Raw genomic sequence first — 16,847 nt, forward strand, 5'->3', positions numbered from 1 at the left:
ACGCACAATGAGCGATCAAATTGCGGAAGTCATGGACGGGTATGACGAGCCTTGTGGGTCAAGATGTCAATTACCCTAAATAAAACGGGAAACCAGACTAATTTGTCTTCAAAATAAAAGCCTGAGTATCTGCGTGCCCAAATAATGCCATTATAATAGTAATGACATTTTGGAAACTGAAATAACTGTTTCAAAAGTAGCCCTCAAAGATTATGTTTTTACTTTGACAAATTTCTACACAAGTTATCTCTATCATCTGTTGATGAAGACCATACGATGTACCTGGAAAGCTCTAGAAAAGGTAGTGCGTGGCCCTTGAGTTAATATAATTTAGTCCAATCTGACTTCAGAGTCCCTGGAGTGATTGGCCCTTTTCAGTGTGGACAGCAGGCAGAGCGCAGGTGTAATTAATAACATTAATGAGGGCTTTGGTGCTGGGTGTGGATATTTTTGAATCCTTGGTGATGTTTCTGGAGACTCAGGTTTTCATGACCATAAGAGGAGCTACATCCTGCATAAATCATACATGTTGGGCTTTTGAAGGTTGATTTTAGTCCATGTTGCTCAAAATTGTGCAATTTAGTATTTTCACCATTCACAAAAGACATTTTATATGTCATAGTAGGAAAAGCACATCTATACTGGATTAATGATGGCTGAATTCTGTTTAGCTACTTCAGTTTCAGGGACCTGTTAATCCTGGTGTTATTCCTGTTGTCTCACTGTCACAGCTTACTGAGACACTAGAGCAGAGCCATCGATAATGCTATAAGTAAAACCTGTGCTTTTTGTGCTTTAACAAATCAAAATGTCTCTATTCCCAGCAGTAAAGGGAATTTAAAGCACTGTTTAGACATTTGTGTAGGAAAATTAATATAACAGAAAATATAGTTTAAAAAATAGTATATTAAACAGTGTGCAGCTTTAGATACACAGCTGCAACACTACCCTACAGTGCCCTAGAACTCTCATACCAAAATAAAATGTAACCACAATTAATGTTATTAATTGCAGCTGTGCTTTTCCTGCTATAACACGTCAACAATGTCTCACATGAAAAAGGCCTACTCAGTAAGCAATTCATCAAATCCTGTGTGATGGTATCTCGAGGCAACTCCCTTATATTTTCTGATTTTAACAGAAATCTTAATGATTTGATATGATACAAAATAATGCTAATAAATAATATTCCAAAATGCAAAATGTATCACCCAGGTTTTATTTTGAAAGGTGTGACAGGAAGTCTTGTGATTACTTTCGGATCCGTTTACACTTCATGGATACACAGTATTTGGGTTTCCAGCCAACTGACTGCTGCCGTGTACTGGAGGGGGTTCGGCTGAACCGGTTTACTTTTTAAATACTGGCGACTCTGTGAACAGCGTTGAGGTACGTTGTTGTTGTTCTGGAGCTGAAACCATTCACATACACAGCCGGTAATGCTAACTTAGCTAGCTCTTTTAGCTCGACAGTCTCTCACTGAGCAGGCTTGACAGCATCTGCAAGGTTAGCTGTGTGCGGTCAGTTGGCTAGCCCCTGGCTCATTTCACTGACCTGCATCATCGACCGGGGGAGTGTCATGCTAACTTGGTAGTTAACTCGTTAATTCAAATGTAGTTTTAATATAATATATATAGGTGTAACGTTAAATATTGGCAGTAACTTTCTATAAATTAAGCCGGCTCTAGGGGTAAATACCGCTACTACAGCAAGCTGTCATCAGAAACAACAGTCAGCTTACCTGACTTGTAACATAGTTGGAGTTGTTTGAGCTGATTTTGAACTGTACACACTGTAGTTGTGTGTGTGTGTGAGAGAGAGAACAGCTCTTCTAAAGATGTATTATAGTGTAGTAACAGCTTTGTCATGGCATACACACATCTGGAGCCTTTTCAGAAACAGGAAGTGAAATCAAGCACAGCACAACTCTGCATAGTGAAGTGGAACAGAGAACACTCTGTTAATGTTGTATTTTAACATGTCCATGACACACACACACACACACCACACACACACCACACACACCACACATGCACCACACAGCCATGTCTCCATCAGTACCCCTACAGGAGATGATCCGGGCCATCAGGTCAGCAAGGACGCAGTGTGAGGAGCGGGGTGTCATCCAGAGGGAGTGTGCAGCCATCCGGGCACAGTTCAGACAATCCGACAATGGGGGGCGATCGCACAACCTGGCCAAGCTGCTCTATGTGCACATGTTGGGCTACCCTGCTCACTTTGGTCAGGTGAGGGGATTTGGCTAATGCCTGTCATGGGTTCGCTTGGGTAAATGGGGTTAGCAGGGTGGTAAACCATCATGTAGCTGGAAGATCTGGGTTCAGTTCAGGGTTGAATACAGTCCCAGTGTCCAACTACGATGTCCTAAGCACTGATCCCTTACGTTAACTGTGTGCTCAGCAAGAATGTGTGAGCATGACAGAGCTCAAAATACGAAGATAAATGCACACTGGGGATCTTTATTGATATTAGTAATGTTGCTGCTATGTGAATGTCATTACAACACTGCAGATTGTTATCAGTTCCCTCAAGCAAAGTGTGCAGCATAGAAAACCCGTGTCAAGAAAAACAGGCCACTGAATCCCTCCCAGCTCCAGGGCTGCTGCTCTGAAGCTGCGCTTGACCTCCACTTAGAACTGGCAAAGAGCAGAACATTTCCCCAGGGGCATCAGTAGTGTCAGTATTAGTAGTAACCTCACATTTAATGGAGTTGTTGGTTTTCCTACTAGATGGAGTGTGTTCGGATGATAGCCAGCCCTCGCTACAGCGAGAAGCGTGTAGGATATCTGGGGGCCATGATGCTGCTGGATGAGAAGCAGGACGCCAGCTTGCTCATCACCAACTCCATCAAGAAGTAAGGACAGCCACTTGAACTTCAAATCTCATTAAAATAGAATAAATGTTAGATCTTTTGTACACACTTTATTTTAACCCTTGTATTTAGCATTTAAAAGTTATATAAAGCTTAAAGTGGCTCCAAAGAGAGCTGCGCAAAATTGCCTCAAGTGATGTCACTTGAGTTGGACTAGAAACAAGTCTCTAGCGCCTCAAGGCTACATCAGCTACTACTAGCACACCTGAATCTCCAACCAAGCTGTTGGTGGTTGAGTTGTATTGTGGGTAATGTAGGCGCCAGGTTTTCACAAGAAAGAAGAATGCATGGGATACAATAGCTCATATCTCTGCTTCTGCTGCATCTATTTTAATCCTGTCCGACTGTCCATTGTTTGACAGTGTTGTAGGACTGCAATGATAAATCTGTGGGTTACTCGTTTAATAAACACTTGATTAGTGACTAATAATGCATTATAATAGAGTTGTAGTCAAGTATATAGATTTGGAATTAATGAAAGTTAGATAAGCATTTATATACGGCTTATGAATGCGTTTTCTGTGTTAACTGTTAAGACTACCTGTAAAAGATCAATAACCCTCAAATTTCAATTTACAGCAATGGTATATGTCACAATCATATCTTAGACAATAGTTAATTGTCATAATTGACAATAGGACACATCAGAATAGCATTTTTTGCCAAGTAGGTTTTTACATACAAGGAATTTGCCTTGGTAAGTTGGTGCATAACAATTAAGCATAGATGTAAACTGAGTGATCACAGGAGACAGAATGATGAGCTAAATATAAGAAAAGAGAATCAGGAAGTCAGTCACATTTCAGTAAAATGCTTTGCACCCAGTAATACACACAGATCAGATATACACTGTAATTTCTGTATTTTCTGTGTGTGTGTGTGTGTGTGTGTTTTCCAGTGATCTTTCTCACAGTAACCAGTATGTGCAGTCTCTGGCTCTGTGCACGCTGGCCTGTATGGGTTCAGCTGAGATGTGCAGAGATCTGGCACCAGAGATCGATAGGCTGCTCCGAGCCTCCAACTCCTACATAAAGAAGAAGGTGGGGACCTCCACTTTAGGCAGCACTTACAATATTGATATTACTACCAGTGTAATCACTACGTAAAAGACATTCTGTACTACTTTAATCATATTTAAGAGCCAATGTTTCGCCCCTCATCAAGACAAACAACATGACTAAAACATGTTGTTCATTTAAAAGGTGCTAGGATTTATTATGTCCTGCTGTTTACTAGTGTTTGGATAATGTCTTATCCATTTATGGTCAATTGGTGCAGTTAAATCTAACCTTCTCAGTATGATGTATTGGATGATTTGTGGCCTATTTAAAGCAGCTGATGTACACTTTGTCAGACTCAGTAATAGCAATAAAACGAACAACAACCTGCTGTCACCTGGTCAGTGTAGTGATGGTTTAATGGTGCTGATGACTTGCCCTGCTGTTCTTCCAGGCTGCTCTGTGTGCTGTTCACATTGTGAGAAAGGTTCATGATCTGGGGGAGCTTTTCACCCCCGCAGCTCGGTCCCTCCTTGCTGAGAAGAACCACGGTCAGTTGATCAACCTTTATAACGTAGTAATATGTTTACCGATTAGTTTCATGTTGTCTCAGCTTGTCTCGCAAGTAGCCAATTGCTCCTCAATGTTTTTTTGCTGTGTTTATCGGTAGGTGTGTTACATGGTGCTGTGGTACTCATCACCGAGCTGTGCGAGCGGAATCAAGAGACACTGGAGCGGTTCAGAAAGGTACCAGGGGCACAAACACACACACTTGACAATGGATCTATTAAGTTCTATATCTCTGCACTCGATGTATCTGTCTCTCTGTTGTAATGTGTTTGTGCTGTGTGGATCTCAGACAGTGCCAGATCTGGTTCAGATCATGAAAGGTCTGGTCATTTCGGGTTATTCTCCAGAGCACGATGTGGCAGGAATCAGTGATCCCTTCCTACAGGTCAGTCTGGACTCTAATGCATCATATCATATCCCTCTGTTTAGTTTAGGTAATTAAGTTTAACTGATGCTTTACTGGCTTGGCACTGGAATTCTGCACTACATCACAATTTACTATAGAGCAATAATAGTAACATTGGAGACATCTTAGCTGCTGTCATAAATCATATGGTATATTATCAATTTTCCCGAATTTGTGACAACAAGCAGCAGATTTTATAGTGTTTTATTTCAATGTGAACAAAAACATTTGAACACTTGGGTGATTTATTAATGTCAAGACTTATTATGTGAAATAAAGTCTCACTGTTCTTTCTTTATGGCGCAGATACATTCTTAAATGTGTGTGTCAGGACTGAAAATTAGTTTTTCTTATTTTCACAATGACACACACAGATTTATCCTCTCATCCTCCCTCCTACTTTTGTTGATGCGATGTACCAAAATAACTTAGTAGTCCATCTGTTCACTCTCTCTATCCTCAGGTACGCATCTTGAGGTTGCTGAGGATTCTCGGTCGCAATAACGAGGGAGCCAGTGACGCTATGAACGACCTACTAGCTCAGGTCCAGTGTTCACTTTCATATACACAAATACCTGATTTTTTGTTAATTTTATGTTCTTCTAAAGAAGTTATCCACTGCAACATTATCTACTTCCCAACTCTTGTTGGTGTAGTTTTATCTAGGTGTTCTAGGGTTCTTTGGCTCTATATTAAACTGGGTGACTGACTACCCAGTCATTCCCTGTGTGCCAGAATATGTTCCTCCAGAAAGACTTACCCCTAACTGGGTGGTTAAAAACAGTAAACATAAAAGACTGAATAACAAAACATATTGTTCTTTAAAAATGTCACAAATCTTTAAGATATGGTCTGAATAAATTCATGTATGCGTATATGACTAATGTACTGACGTGTTTTTGGCTTGCAGGTGGCGACCAACACTGACAGCACTAAAACTGTGGGCAACGCTGTGCTGTACGAGACTGTTCTCACTGTGCTGCACATCAAGTCAGAGAGCGGCCTCAGGGTCAGCACTTCTCACTGTGTTTAACCACATTAATAACATGGGGAATAATGTGACCAGATTAATCAATAAATGCACCCACACTTCACTTCACTTATGCCACAGGTTCTGGCTGTGAACATCCTGGGAAGATTTCTTCTGAACAATGACAGGAATATTCGGTTAGTGCTGTGTTATTCTCTCTTCCATTCCTCCCTCCCCACTTTCCTGTTTCTCTTTCTGTCTCTTCCCCCATCTTTTCCTTCCTTCCTCTCTTATCTCTCCGTGCCATTTTACCATTTCCATTCCACAAGGCCAACGGCAAACTCACTGCAGCCAGACAAAAACTTCCCAAATGGCTGTTACCAGTCTGAGCTCACTAATCACTTTCTCTGGAGACATTCCTCCAGAGCCACACCAGAAGGTCACTGTCTGCCTGGTAATGCTGAGCTCTTAATTTTGGGCCATTGCATTTTTCATCAGGAACTGTGGCGGTTACAGGTTCCTTTGGGTTTTGTTGTGTTACTATTTTTTGGGTTTGTCTCCATCGAGGCCATGTGGCCAGGCAGGACTGTCTGGTTTTTACATGTGGGGCCCCTGAATCTCACTGTATCTGTGAGATGTGTGTAATAGGACTGGTTCATTCCTGCAAGCCCTGCCTGGCTAGATAACATCTCTCCTGTGCTCACATAAATACTTTATTAGTTCATGAGACATTCCAAGTGGAAAGATGAATTATTTATCATGCCAAGTTAAGAAAGTTACGTTTGTACAGCACTGTCAATCAATATGGATTGTTAGCTCATACTTAGAAATTGGTATTAACACAAAAATTATTATTATTATGATTTATTTGTTAAATATATTGTGCAACACTATACGCTCAGAAACAGTGTTTCATCAAATGAAGTATGAAGCTTAAAACATGACTCCTCTTCTTCTGCCTGTTCTGTATGCATGTCCAGGTACATTGCCATGATCTCTCTTCAAAAGATTGTTGGGACAGACCACAATGCAGTGCAGCGTCATCGGGGAACCATAGTGGACTGCCTGAAGGACCAAGACGCTTCTGTCAAGCGGTAACTTTCACCTCTTCTCCGGTTGTCAGGCACAGCTGTTATTCCACAGATGTTCAGTAAACTTGACACATGCTTTTCCAATGTCACCCCCTAATATGTGTTTTAAAAGCATCTTCTAACATCAATTTGATTTAATCTTTTTCAAATTTCAAATTTATGTTCAGGAGTATGTTGATATGAAGTGGAGATCATTTTTCCTAAATGTAGGAAACATTTATAGATTTCTGATGGTAAATTAATACAGCATCACTTGGCCCTCCTCTAGGTAAAACAAAGCAAGATGATTTAAAATTTAGGGATCTCCCGATCCAATCTCAAAGATCGTTATTGGAGCTAATTAAGGTCTGATCATTTGTTCAGCTGTCACACAGACCTTTTTACTCTTGAAACATTCATACTCAGCAATACAACAAGTGCAGCCATTGTGCTGCTCTCTGCTGTCTGTCTCTGCTCCACACCGCTGAGCAGGAGGAGAGACGGACAGCGGTGGAGAGCTGACAACAACCACACTCACCACACCAGCCGCTGCAAGTGCAGCAAAAGCTCTGCAAGCAAAAAGCCAATAACAGTAACTTATTAATGTAATTTGTGCAAAAGAATACAGAATACAGTTGATTCAGGTACCTCAAGCAAAGGCTGCAAACACTGGAGGACACTTAAAAGGAGACATAAATTCAATCAAGACAATTTTATAGCATACTTAAAAAAAAAAAAAAAACATTAGGGAAAAGATTGATGTAATGCAGAGCTATACAGTTGTAAAGCAGATACATTGGATTGATTTGAATAACTTTAGTTGAAGTGTGCACTCAACTGTATTATCTAGGAAAATACAAGTCTCGGATTGGGACTCGATATCGGCTGCCTCTAATTTCCTAACAGTAATATGACCCAGTTAATATAGCAAGTTTTGCTAACTAATATCATAAACATTTATTGATCCAGACAAAATAATTTCTCCACCTTGCTGCTGCAGAGCACAGTTGCCGTTGTGTTTATATTCGAAACAGCAGCAGCCAACTGGGTGTCTAAAAGCTGTCGATACTGGTGTATCAATATACTGGTGAATATCAATTCACTAGTAGACTGTTCATCTACATCTCAACTGCATAGAAAATGTAAAGCTCTTCATAACGCAGTGAAGGACAGGTCGGATTTCATGCTTTTTGAAACAAACATTGCCATTTTAAAACTATATTTTCCTTTTCAGCTGCACAGATATTATGATGTATCATAGATCATTTTCCCAGTATATCACATAATCATCTGTCTTGTGATAATGTCACTGTGAGCTACCTGGTGATTTCCAGCCATACTAATGAGGATGATAATAAATCAATACTTAATTGATCCCAGTGGGTTAATTCTCCACATGGCCTATTGTAGGTCCACAGAAAGGTCAGATATAAGACAGCCGCCTGTGGGCACTAACAGGTCAGCGTGTTGCTAAAGGGCACTTCAGTGGGGTGGATTTCATCTTCCTGCTCCAAAACACGTGTCGATGCAGAGAGATTGAACATGTGAAGATTAATTTTCTGCATCATTACAGCTACGTCTGGTCAGTTAAGAACACACTGACTGACCTCAGTTGTATCAGCAGAGAAATGAGCTGTAGTCAGAATTTACATCTTTAATTTGGTGAAGTGAAAAAGAAATGGCACCAGACTCACAGTTACAGTTACCAACATTAATCGTCTCTGGCCAACTCTCCAGCCGTGCGTTGGATCTCTCCTTGGCGCTGGTGTCAGCCTCCAACGTCCGTTCCATGATGAAGGAGCTGCTCCTCTTCCTCTCCTCCTGCCCCCCTGAGCTCAGGGCTCAAGCTGCCAGTGGCATATTCAACGCTGCAGAGAGGTGAGTAACACACTGCAGACACGTAAGTGTGCTCGTTACATGATTTTACTACATGTCACATACTGTATCTATGCATGCAGGCACACATACGTTATTGTGCACAGGCATACATTTAATGTGTTCTGTTGTACCGAGCTGGGATTGGATACTGTGGGCATTAATGTGATGCAGCTGTTTAAGCGTTAAGGCTGTAACAAAAAAACATTTCTGTGTTTAAACTGTACGCGTCTACATGTCTCACTCTGTGTCTCTCTGTGATACCCGTCTCTCTTAGTGGCACTGTGACGATGAATAGCCCTCTTTGTTTCTACTGTATATGTCCCTGCCACTTGATGCACTTTGGTTTTGGTGTGTGTATAAGTAGTGAGAGGATACAGATGGATTTGTGCGTGTGTGTGACTCACCCTCAAGCACTACTGAGTGTGTGTGTCTCTGTTTCTGTCAGGTATGCACCCTCCCAGCGCTGGCACATTGACACCATCCTGCATGTCCTCACCACGGTAAATACCGACTGAGCCACTCACCCTGCTGCCTCTTACACTCACAACTCTTCTTAAGTTGTCCACTGCCACCATTAGTGCACTATGCCTTACTGTAGATACCAGGGGCCACGTCTATGAAAGCTGTGTATGCATCGAAATGTTAAGTACATTTTTAAATTTGATTTTCATCTGAAAAGAGACTGTACCTCTTCTGTCTACCTTCTACCTTCTTCTTCATACACGCAGCCCCAGGTCCTGAAAAGTTAATTTATTCTGGAGTAATGCTTTCCATTTTGCACTCTGTTACATCCTTACTTTTCATTTTGTGCTCCATCTAGGTAGGTGACTACATGAAAAGCTAATACTTACACTAATCCTTTGCACTTTTCTCGCAAAAAGATATGTGTTGATATGGAGCAATGGGGGAGATGTGGCATGAATTAAAGCTTATTCCATATCCTTTATAATGTATATGAAAAGTGACAGAAACGTCCGCTAAGTGAGGTCATTGTGTCTGGGAGGAAATGTAGGGCGACCCAAATACTTGGGCCAGCTGTCTGGCTAATGGAGTTTGGTGAGTGTGAGTGTGCGCTTGTGTTTGACTCTGATCTGCACTCTGCCAGGCAGGGGGCGACGTGAGAGATGAAACGGTGCCCAACTTGATCCAGCTTATCACCAATGCCTCAGAGCTGCACTGTTACACCGTCCACAAGCTGTACCGGGCTCTGCTCACTGACATCTCTCAGGTGTGTGTGTGTGTGTGTGTGTGTGTGTGTGTGTGTGTGTGTGTGTGTGTGTGTGTGTGTGTGTGTGTGTGTGTGTGTGTGTGTGTGTGTGTGTGTGTGTGTGTGTGTGTGTCTGTGCATTTCATGTTTTAAAGGAGCACTGAAGTTGAGTGGCTTGTTGGTCAGCTCAGCTCATTCAGTGAGTCTAGACAATAAAGTCATCGTCTGTCTCTGGGTAAATATATAGTATAACATATATAATAATAATATCTCATATCTGGATAAATAGAGTGATAAGATGTGATTACATTCATCATAGGAACAATGCTTAAAGTCTTCTGTTGAATGCAAAAACTTTTTGTAATTAAAAGTTGCAAATTACAAATCAATACCTCAGTATAGCTGATCGAGTGTAATTTATTTAGTGTAGTTTCAAAAAACAAAATACAATTATGCATTCAGTTTGCAGCCAAAGTAAAACAAAACAAACCACAAAATGGTGATATGGGGCACTGAATTTGATGAGTTTACTGGTCAGCAGACCACAAGTGAGACAAGAATTAGATTGGAAAAATGCCAGAGAGGAGTGTTTCTCGGGGCTGGGCCTCACTGATTACAAAAACACAACTTTATAACCTTATCACTGATTCTGGTGAAACGGAATCATATTTTATGAGGAAAATATGCTCTGGTTCTCCCTCTGATGTCCTCTGGCTGCTCTGCCTCAACTTCTGGTGATTTACAGAGTTTCCTGATGGACAGATACTGAAGCTTTACTTGTTGCTAAAGTAACTGCTAACTGCTGTTAATTGTAGATGGCATTAGCTAGTCAACTCAGTTAGCCGTGCAGCTAGGGGTGCTATTAGTTGACCTTGCCCTGACTGGGAGCTTGGAGCACTGGGGGAGTGCTGATGTTTACATCTCTAGCACAGGAGCTTTGGACCGCCAGGAAGAGTTGGACTGCAGTTCACTTAAGGGCCACCCTAACCCTAACCCTATGAATGGCTTATTGAAGATCAAAAAAACATACCTAAGAATGAAAACATACCTAAGAACATATTCAATTTCTGCCAATAGAGCCACTTAATTGTTACACACTCAACCTTTAAATATGAATGATTGACAGAGGATCATTTTGCAGCACAGCATAATGTGCAAAACTCTTAACTTTTCATTAAAAGAAAAGCGTGTGTCAGTTGTGAACCAGAAATAGCTGGTTTGGTTCCATGGCAGTGAGAATAGCTAGGCTTTCAGTTAGAAACTGGCTGATGCAATCAGGTTTATTTTTAGAGGCAAGTCAGATCAGCAGCCATGTACTCATCTGCAGTGTGGTGCAGTTTCCCATCTTCCACCACATTAACTTCCAGTGAATTCAGGGTACAGTGGCTCTGATATTGCAAACTGCTATGCTGACCAGCAAGCCAGTCTCACAGAAATGCAAAGTATCACTCTGGGATTATTTCTTACTGTGAGTTTAACATTTGTATATGCAGCAATCCCTGGTGCAGGTGGCGTGCTGGTGTATAGGAGAGTATGGAGACCTGCTGCTGAGAGGAGAGTGTCAGGAGACTGAGCCCGTTCAGGTACACCAAGCACCAACACAGTTTTATAGTATAATACAAATAAATAGTAGTAGTAGTGATTCTGCCCATTGCTAGATCATAAAAGGTTTTACATACCTCCTGTCTGCTAGAACACAAAGAAACATTTGACTGTTTCTGCCACAATGACAGCAGGTTTGGAACTAATGTAGTAATGTGAGTAGTAATAGCTCTACCTATAGCAACTGCTGATTTATGCAACAGGGAATCCAGTTACCTTGGTCTTTAATTCAGCATTTGAAATTTTCCTAATAGCAATATTTGGTATCTGGTAGTGTCTGGGAATTTACCCAATGCTAAGTCCAAATGTCTTTCTAGTCCTCAGCTCATAAATGAAGGGTCTGTGTCACTATGCAGTGAATGTGATGGATCATCAGCTAAATTAATACTATAAGCTAAAATGGGCCTGTATTGGCATGTCTCTCGATCAGGTCACTGAAGATGACGTCCTTGACGCCTTGGAAACGGTTCTGCAGTCCCACATGTCGTCCCCGGCGACCAGAGGCTTTGCTCTCACCGCCACCATGAAACTGAGCACACGCATCACCGATAACGTGGAGTAAGGAACACCTCTGTCACTCACAGCAAACACTGACCGGATACAGTCAAAGCACAGTAACAGACCACTGTGGCTAATGCCAATGAGTCAGAATTATTTTATTTTGTTTTGTTCTGTTTATTTGCTGCATAAATCAAAAAGAACTAAAGTATGCAGTACAGTATTTGATTGGTCAGAAAGGTCTGTTGATCACAACCAGTTAGTCAAATGTTACTTTGTCATGTGTTGAGAAAAAACACATTTAGTGAGGAACGAAACATTGTACACACTGACATTTCCAAACACTATCAACCTGCATTTGAGTGCTACAACATTGCAACACCTTTCAGTGAAGGCTAAATGCTGCATTCTCAAGTTAAAAGAGGCTAATGAAACTAACAATAGAGCTATTCAAGAATGGGCAAGACTCAGGCAGCTACATGTTTCTATTAAATCCCTGTTCTTATTTTCTGGCTCGTATTTCTCTGTGGCAAAGATTTGATGTTAATGTGTCGTATGTAAAGAGTGTTATCAATGGTGTCACAAAATTGGTCGCAACAGACTTTGAATTTTGTCGCACCCGTTTAAGTTTTGAACAGATGATTGGACAAGTTGTTTCTAGGGTCTAACATCCAGTTAGAGGGGGTTGTTTAGAAAGGACTCCTGATTAAGACCGTTTCTAAATAGATGCAGTAATGTCAGAACAGTCCTCTAACTGCTGCTCTCTCTCTCTTCATCTCCTCATCCCTGCCAGTCGTATCAGAAGCATCGTCAGCATCTACGGCAGCTGTATCGATGTGGAGCTCCAGCAGAGGGCTGTTGAATACAATGCTCTGTTCAGAAAATACGACCACATGAGGTATGCAACAGCATGATAAGGAAGTCTACTTTTCCTGTTATATAATCATGTAAGATATTATGTATCTAAGAATTAAAAGTTGTGATTCCAGTGTTGAGGATTGCTTACATCTTTTTTATGGCCATAATGCGCTGAGTTGTCCCCACTGTCTGCAGGGCAGCAGTGCTGGAGAGGATGCCTGTGATTGAAAAGAACTCGCCGGGTCATACCAACGGAGAGTCAACAGGGGAGCCCATCAAGGACATCCAAACACTCAAAGTCAAACAGGGAGAACCACTGCTGCCACAACAACCTGCTAACCAGGTACTTACATTGACACAGATGCATGTTGTATGACAGCAACTTAGTCAAGACTGGACTGATGACTCAATTAAACTAGGTTTTCCAATCCCATTAGTCTGTACCTGACCTCTTTTCATTGGTCACCTTTTGATTTACAAGATTTTACTGATAATTGATAAAAGCTGTCTTATGACATGTTAAACATCTGTGGCCCAATGTGTCAGCAAAATGGGCTTTTGACACTGCAAAACATCTGTCTGGCTTGTAAGCTAATGTCTATTTTTATGTGATGGGCTTTATTATAAATATTTTAGTGTTACAACATCATACCCTGTTGTGGGCTGTGCATAATAAATAGTTTACTCGGAGACACTTGGTGGATTGGTTTACCAACCACACATTTTCTCTATCAAATCAAATTGTAATGAAGCTTAGCTAACCAGTATAGCAGCAATGTTGTGATGAAATACAAAATGATTAAGTATAGAGATGAAGATACAGTTGCAGACCTTTTAATGGCACAGATGTTTGGTCAGCGGTGCCTTCTTTTTCTAATTTTATGAATATGTTAGTTATAGCCCTTTACAGATGAAGTTTGTGCTGTTACCGTGCAGATATTATTGGTGCATTCAAATAATGTTCACACAGTCTCAATATCCTTTGAAAGATTTGTTTTGAAAATGCAGAGCAGTGTGTTCTGTTCGGGTTCAAACAGGCAGGTGTCTCCTCTGGTGTTTCTTCCTCAGGTGTGTGATCTGTTAGACCTGCTGGGAGGCTCTGAGGTGACTCTACAGCCCATTCCAGCAGTAGGAGGTACAGCACCTGGCCTGTTCACCAACACCTCTAGCACTACTGGAGGAGACCTCCTGGATCTACTGGGAGGGTTAGAGCCTGCACCCCCCGCACCAGGTCTGACCCTCATATAAACACACACACAGTTCTTTTGCTCAGTATTGGTTTTAAACGAATGCAACATTTTATAATATCTGTTCTCACTTTAGTAGTTTAGTAGTTTTAGTTTAGTTTTTTTTGTTTTGTTTTAGTCAAGTTTAATTTTCTGCTCATATTTTGGACTCCATGTCCTACTTGAACAACAAATAGTCTATATACTTTAATTTATAGTTTTTATATTTTCTAATATTAATAATATTAGCAATATGTTTACTGTGATTTTGCGCTGCTTTGCCCTATTGCTGCTGTGTCAAAATGAATTTCTCCTTAGGGGGATAAATAAAGGAATTATCTTATCTTATCTTCTCTGCAGCTCCCACAGTGCAGGTGTATGAGAAAGCTGGGGTGGCTTTGACTCTAAGTTGTGAGAAACAGTCAGACTCGGGCCTGACAGTCACACTGACAGCCTCCAACTCCACTGACTCGGACATCAGCAGCTTCACCCTGCAGGCTGCAGTGCCCAAGGTTTGTCTGATAAAGCACGCTATCCCCACACACACTCACCAGCAAACAAGCTTTCTCTGTTGATTTTTGGCTGCCCAGGTGCACTAAACAAAGTTCAGCACTTTGTACATTTCCAGTGCTGTATCACATACACAGATACACCTACTGTCTCTCTACATGTGAGCAGTCTGTGTTGCTAGCAGGGTGTCAGTTTTAGAGTCTGTCATGTTCTCAGTGGCAGGCATCAGTGCAATAAATGGAGGCGTGTTTGGGGCTTAAAACTTTAAAGTTCCATTTGATCTTCCCCCAGAGTGTCCAGTTACACATGAAGGCCCCCAGTGGGGACTCTCTTCCTGCACGAGGCGCAGCGAAGGTGACCCAGATGGTAGTCCTCAACAACCCAAACAAGGTGGGTTTGACACACACACACCCACAAAGCTGTGATTCACAAAGTCATGTCAGTCAGGATCAGTGATCCATACATCTTTATGAGCAAAGGAGAAAACCAACCCCCTGCAAATCAAACTTTCTGTTGTAAAAGTTTAATCTGTTTGAAAATACATTATAATTAATCTTCACACCTTATCTCCACATTTTCACACAACCCCCACAAACCTGTTGTTGTATTCAGCAAGAACAATACATCATTGCCAAGTGTGCGTCGTGTGCCAGGTCCAAATCTTGTTCTGTTACTCCTGTCCCAGTTGAAGCAGAGCCAATTCTAGCTGCTTCACACAATCTAAATCCTTCTTCCGCCTCCAGGTGAATCTGAAGATGAGAATCCGCATATCTTACAGCAGCCAAGGATCAGCCTTTCAGGATACAGTCCAGATCGACTCTTTCCCTGGGCTCAGTGCTGCCGGCCACTGACGGCAGCCATTCGGTTCGACAGGACTATGACAGCACTGTGTGGATGAGTCAGCAGGCATTGCCCTTTGCTGACGGAAGGTTTTTTTCTGCCGTCACACCCTCTACACTACAGTCAAAACTGCTGTCTCTTAAATTCCTGATTTTGTTGGTTGTTTTTATGGCTGAAGAACACTGTTCTTTCACAGGAAACTACGGCCTCATACATGAGCTCACATAGTTTCCCACTTCTCTGGAGTCCATGTGTAAATGTGACTGATGGCACAAGCTTTTGGAATATTAGTTGTTTCTCTGGGGTTTTTGCAATGACAACTGTCCGTAATAACTTTGTACCATTCAGGTTTTAAAGCTACTAAAGCTCATTGTAGTTGTTTCACTCCATAAATATTTATTCATGTGGCTCGTGTCAGTCAGTATGAGCCACTAAATCAACTGTCCTCACATGGCACTCTCATGTGTACTCCCTTTGAAGTGATTTCCTTTATGAAACATTTGCCTTTAGCATCTTCACTTTGTTGAAAAGCAGCTAAATACTTACTAATAATCCACTATTATGAAATGCTCTAATCCAGTATATTTGACTTTACTGGGTAACAGAAGGACATTATTCAAGGGTTCAGGATTTTAAAGACAACCTCGTGTTGCATTCACTGGTCTTCTGTTGCTCCTATTTCTCATGCCTCATTCAGCTGAACTGAATATCCACCTCCTAATTAATTCCCCTGTGCCTTTCATCCCTTCAAGAACCCTCTTACAAAAAAATATTTAGTTTTGGAGGCCAAGAAATAGTTTTAAATGTCAGTGATGTATAAATATGAACAGATTTTTATCTCTCTCACTCAAGCAACACTTTTCCTGATCCGTATCTCCTTGCCTGTTTACAGAGGCTCCCGAGTTATTTTATTTTCTGAAGACTGTATACTGATACAAGAAGAACAATGGACATCATACTGTCTGCAAGATGTATATTTTACATATTAAGTATATGAGCACAATTACAAGTGTTTAAAGTCTTTGGAATCTCTAATACAACCCTTTGTTGTAGAAGGACAGAAAAGTAAACACGTGCATCAGCTTAATTTGATAACTCATCTCACAATCATGGACCTCTAATAAAAACTGGATACTGGATGTCAGCAATGGTGCTCTCAGTGGATTTCAGTGCAATCTCTACCAGACTGTTTCAGATCACTACCTTAACTAAACTGTAAAGAGAAGACCAGGATGAGTATTTTGAGTTGCATAAACTGTCTTTAAATCTTCTGTTTCATGTCATTTTCTAATAAAAAAAAATCAGTTTTCAGAATCATTAGCAA

General features: G+C 41.2%; 1 protein-coding gene across 1 annotated transcript; it reads left to right on the forward strand.

The window, feature by feature from the left end:
- The first annotated feature begins 1,246 nt into the window (after positions 1-1,246).
- ap1g2 (adaptor related protein complex 1 subunit gamma 2) lies at positions 1,247-16,843 on the forward strand. The gene is made up of 22 exons (XM_051399100.1): positions 1,247-1,389; positions 2,044-2,246; positions 2,748-2,872; positions 3,789-3,930; positions 4,343-4,439; positions 4,559-4,635; positions 4,748-4,843; positions 5,328-5,408; positions 5,775-5,873; positions 5,976-6,031; positions 6,815-6,928; positions 8,642-8,782; positions 9,228-9,282; positions 9,888-10,010; positions 11,483-11,572; positions 12,022-12,149; positions 12,883-12,987; positions 13,143-13,290; positions 14,016-14,178; positions 14,534-14,685; positions 14,975-15,073; positions 15,427-16,843. Exons 2-22 carry the CDS (start codon positions 2,046-2,048, stop codon positions 15,532-15,534), a joined length of 2,400 nt encoding a protein of 799 aa, XP_051255060.1. The 5' UTR covers positions 1,247-1,389; positions 2,044-2,045; the 3' UTR covers positions 15,535-16,843.
- Positions 16,844-16,847: the final 4 nt, after the last annotated feature.

Source organism: Dicentrarchus labrax, unplaced genomic scaffold, assembly GCF_905237075.1.
Source record: "Dicentrarchus labrax unplaced genomic scaffold, dlabrax2021, whole genome shotgun sequence".
NCBI lineage: Eukaryota > Metazoa > Chordata > Actinopteri > Moronidae > Dicentrarchus > Dicentrarchus labrax.

What these genes read in the sequence shown, in the direction of transcription:
- ap1g2 (XM_051399100.1), top strand. Translation starts at nt 2,046, where the DNA reads ATGTCTCCATCAGTACCCCTACAGGAGATGATCCGGGCCATCAGGTCA. An exon ending in TGAACGACCTACTAGCTCAG is followed by an intron (nt 5,409 to 5,774) that starts GTCCAGTGTTCA and finishes TTTGGCTTGCAG; the next exon opens with GTGGCGACCAACACTGACAG. An exon ending in CGCATCACCGATAACGTGGA is followed by an intron (nt 12,150 to 12,882) that starts GTAAGGAACACC and finishes CATCCCTGCCAG; the next exon opens with TCGTATCAGAAGCATCGTCA.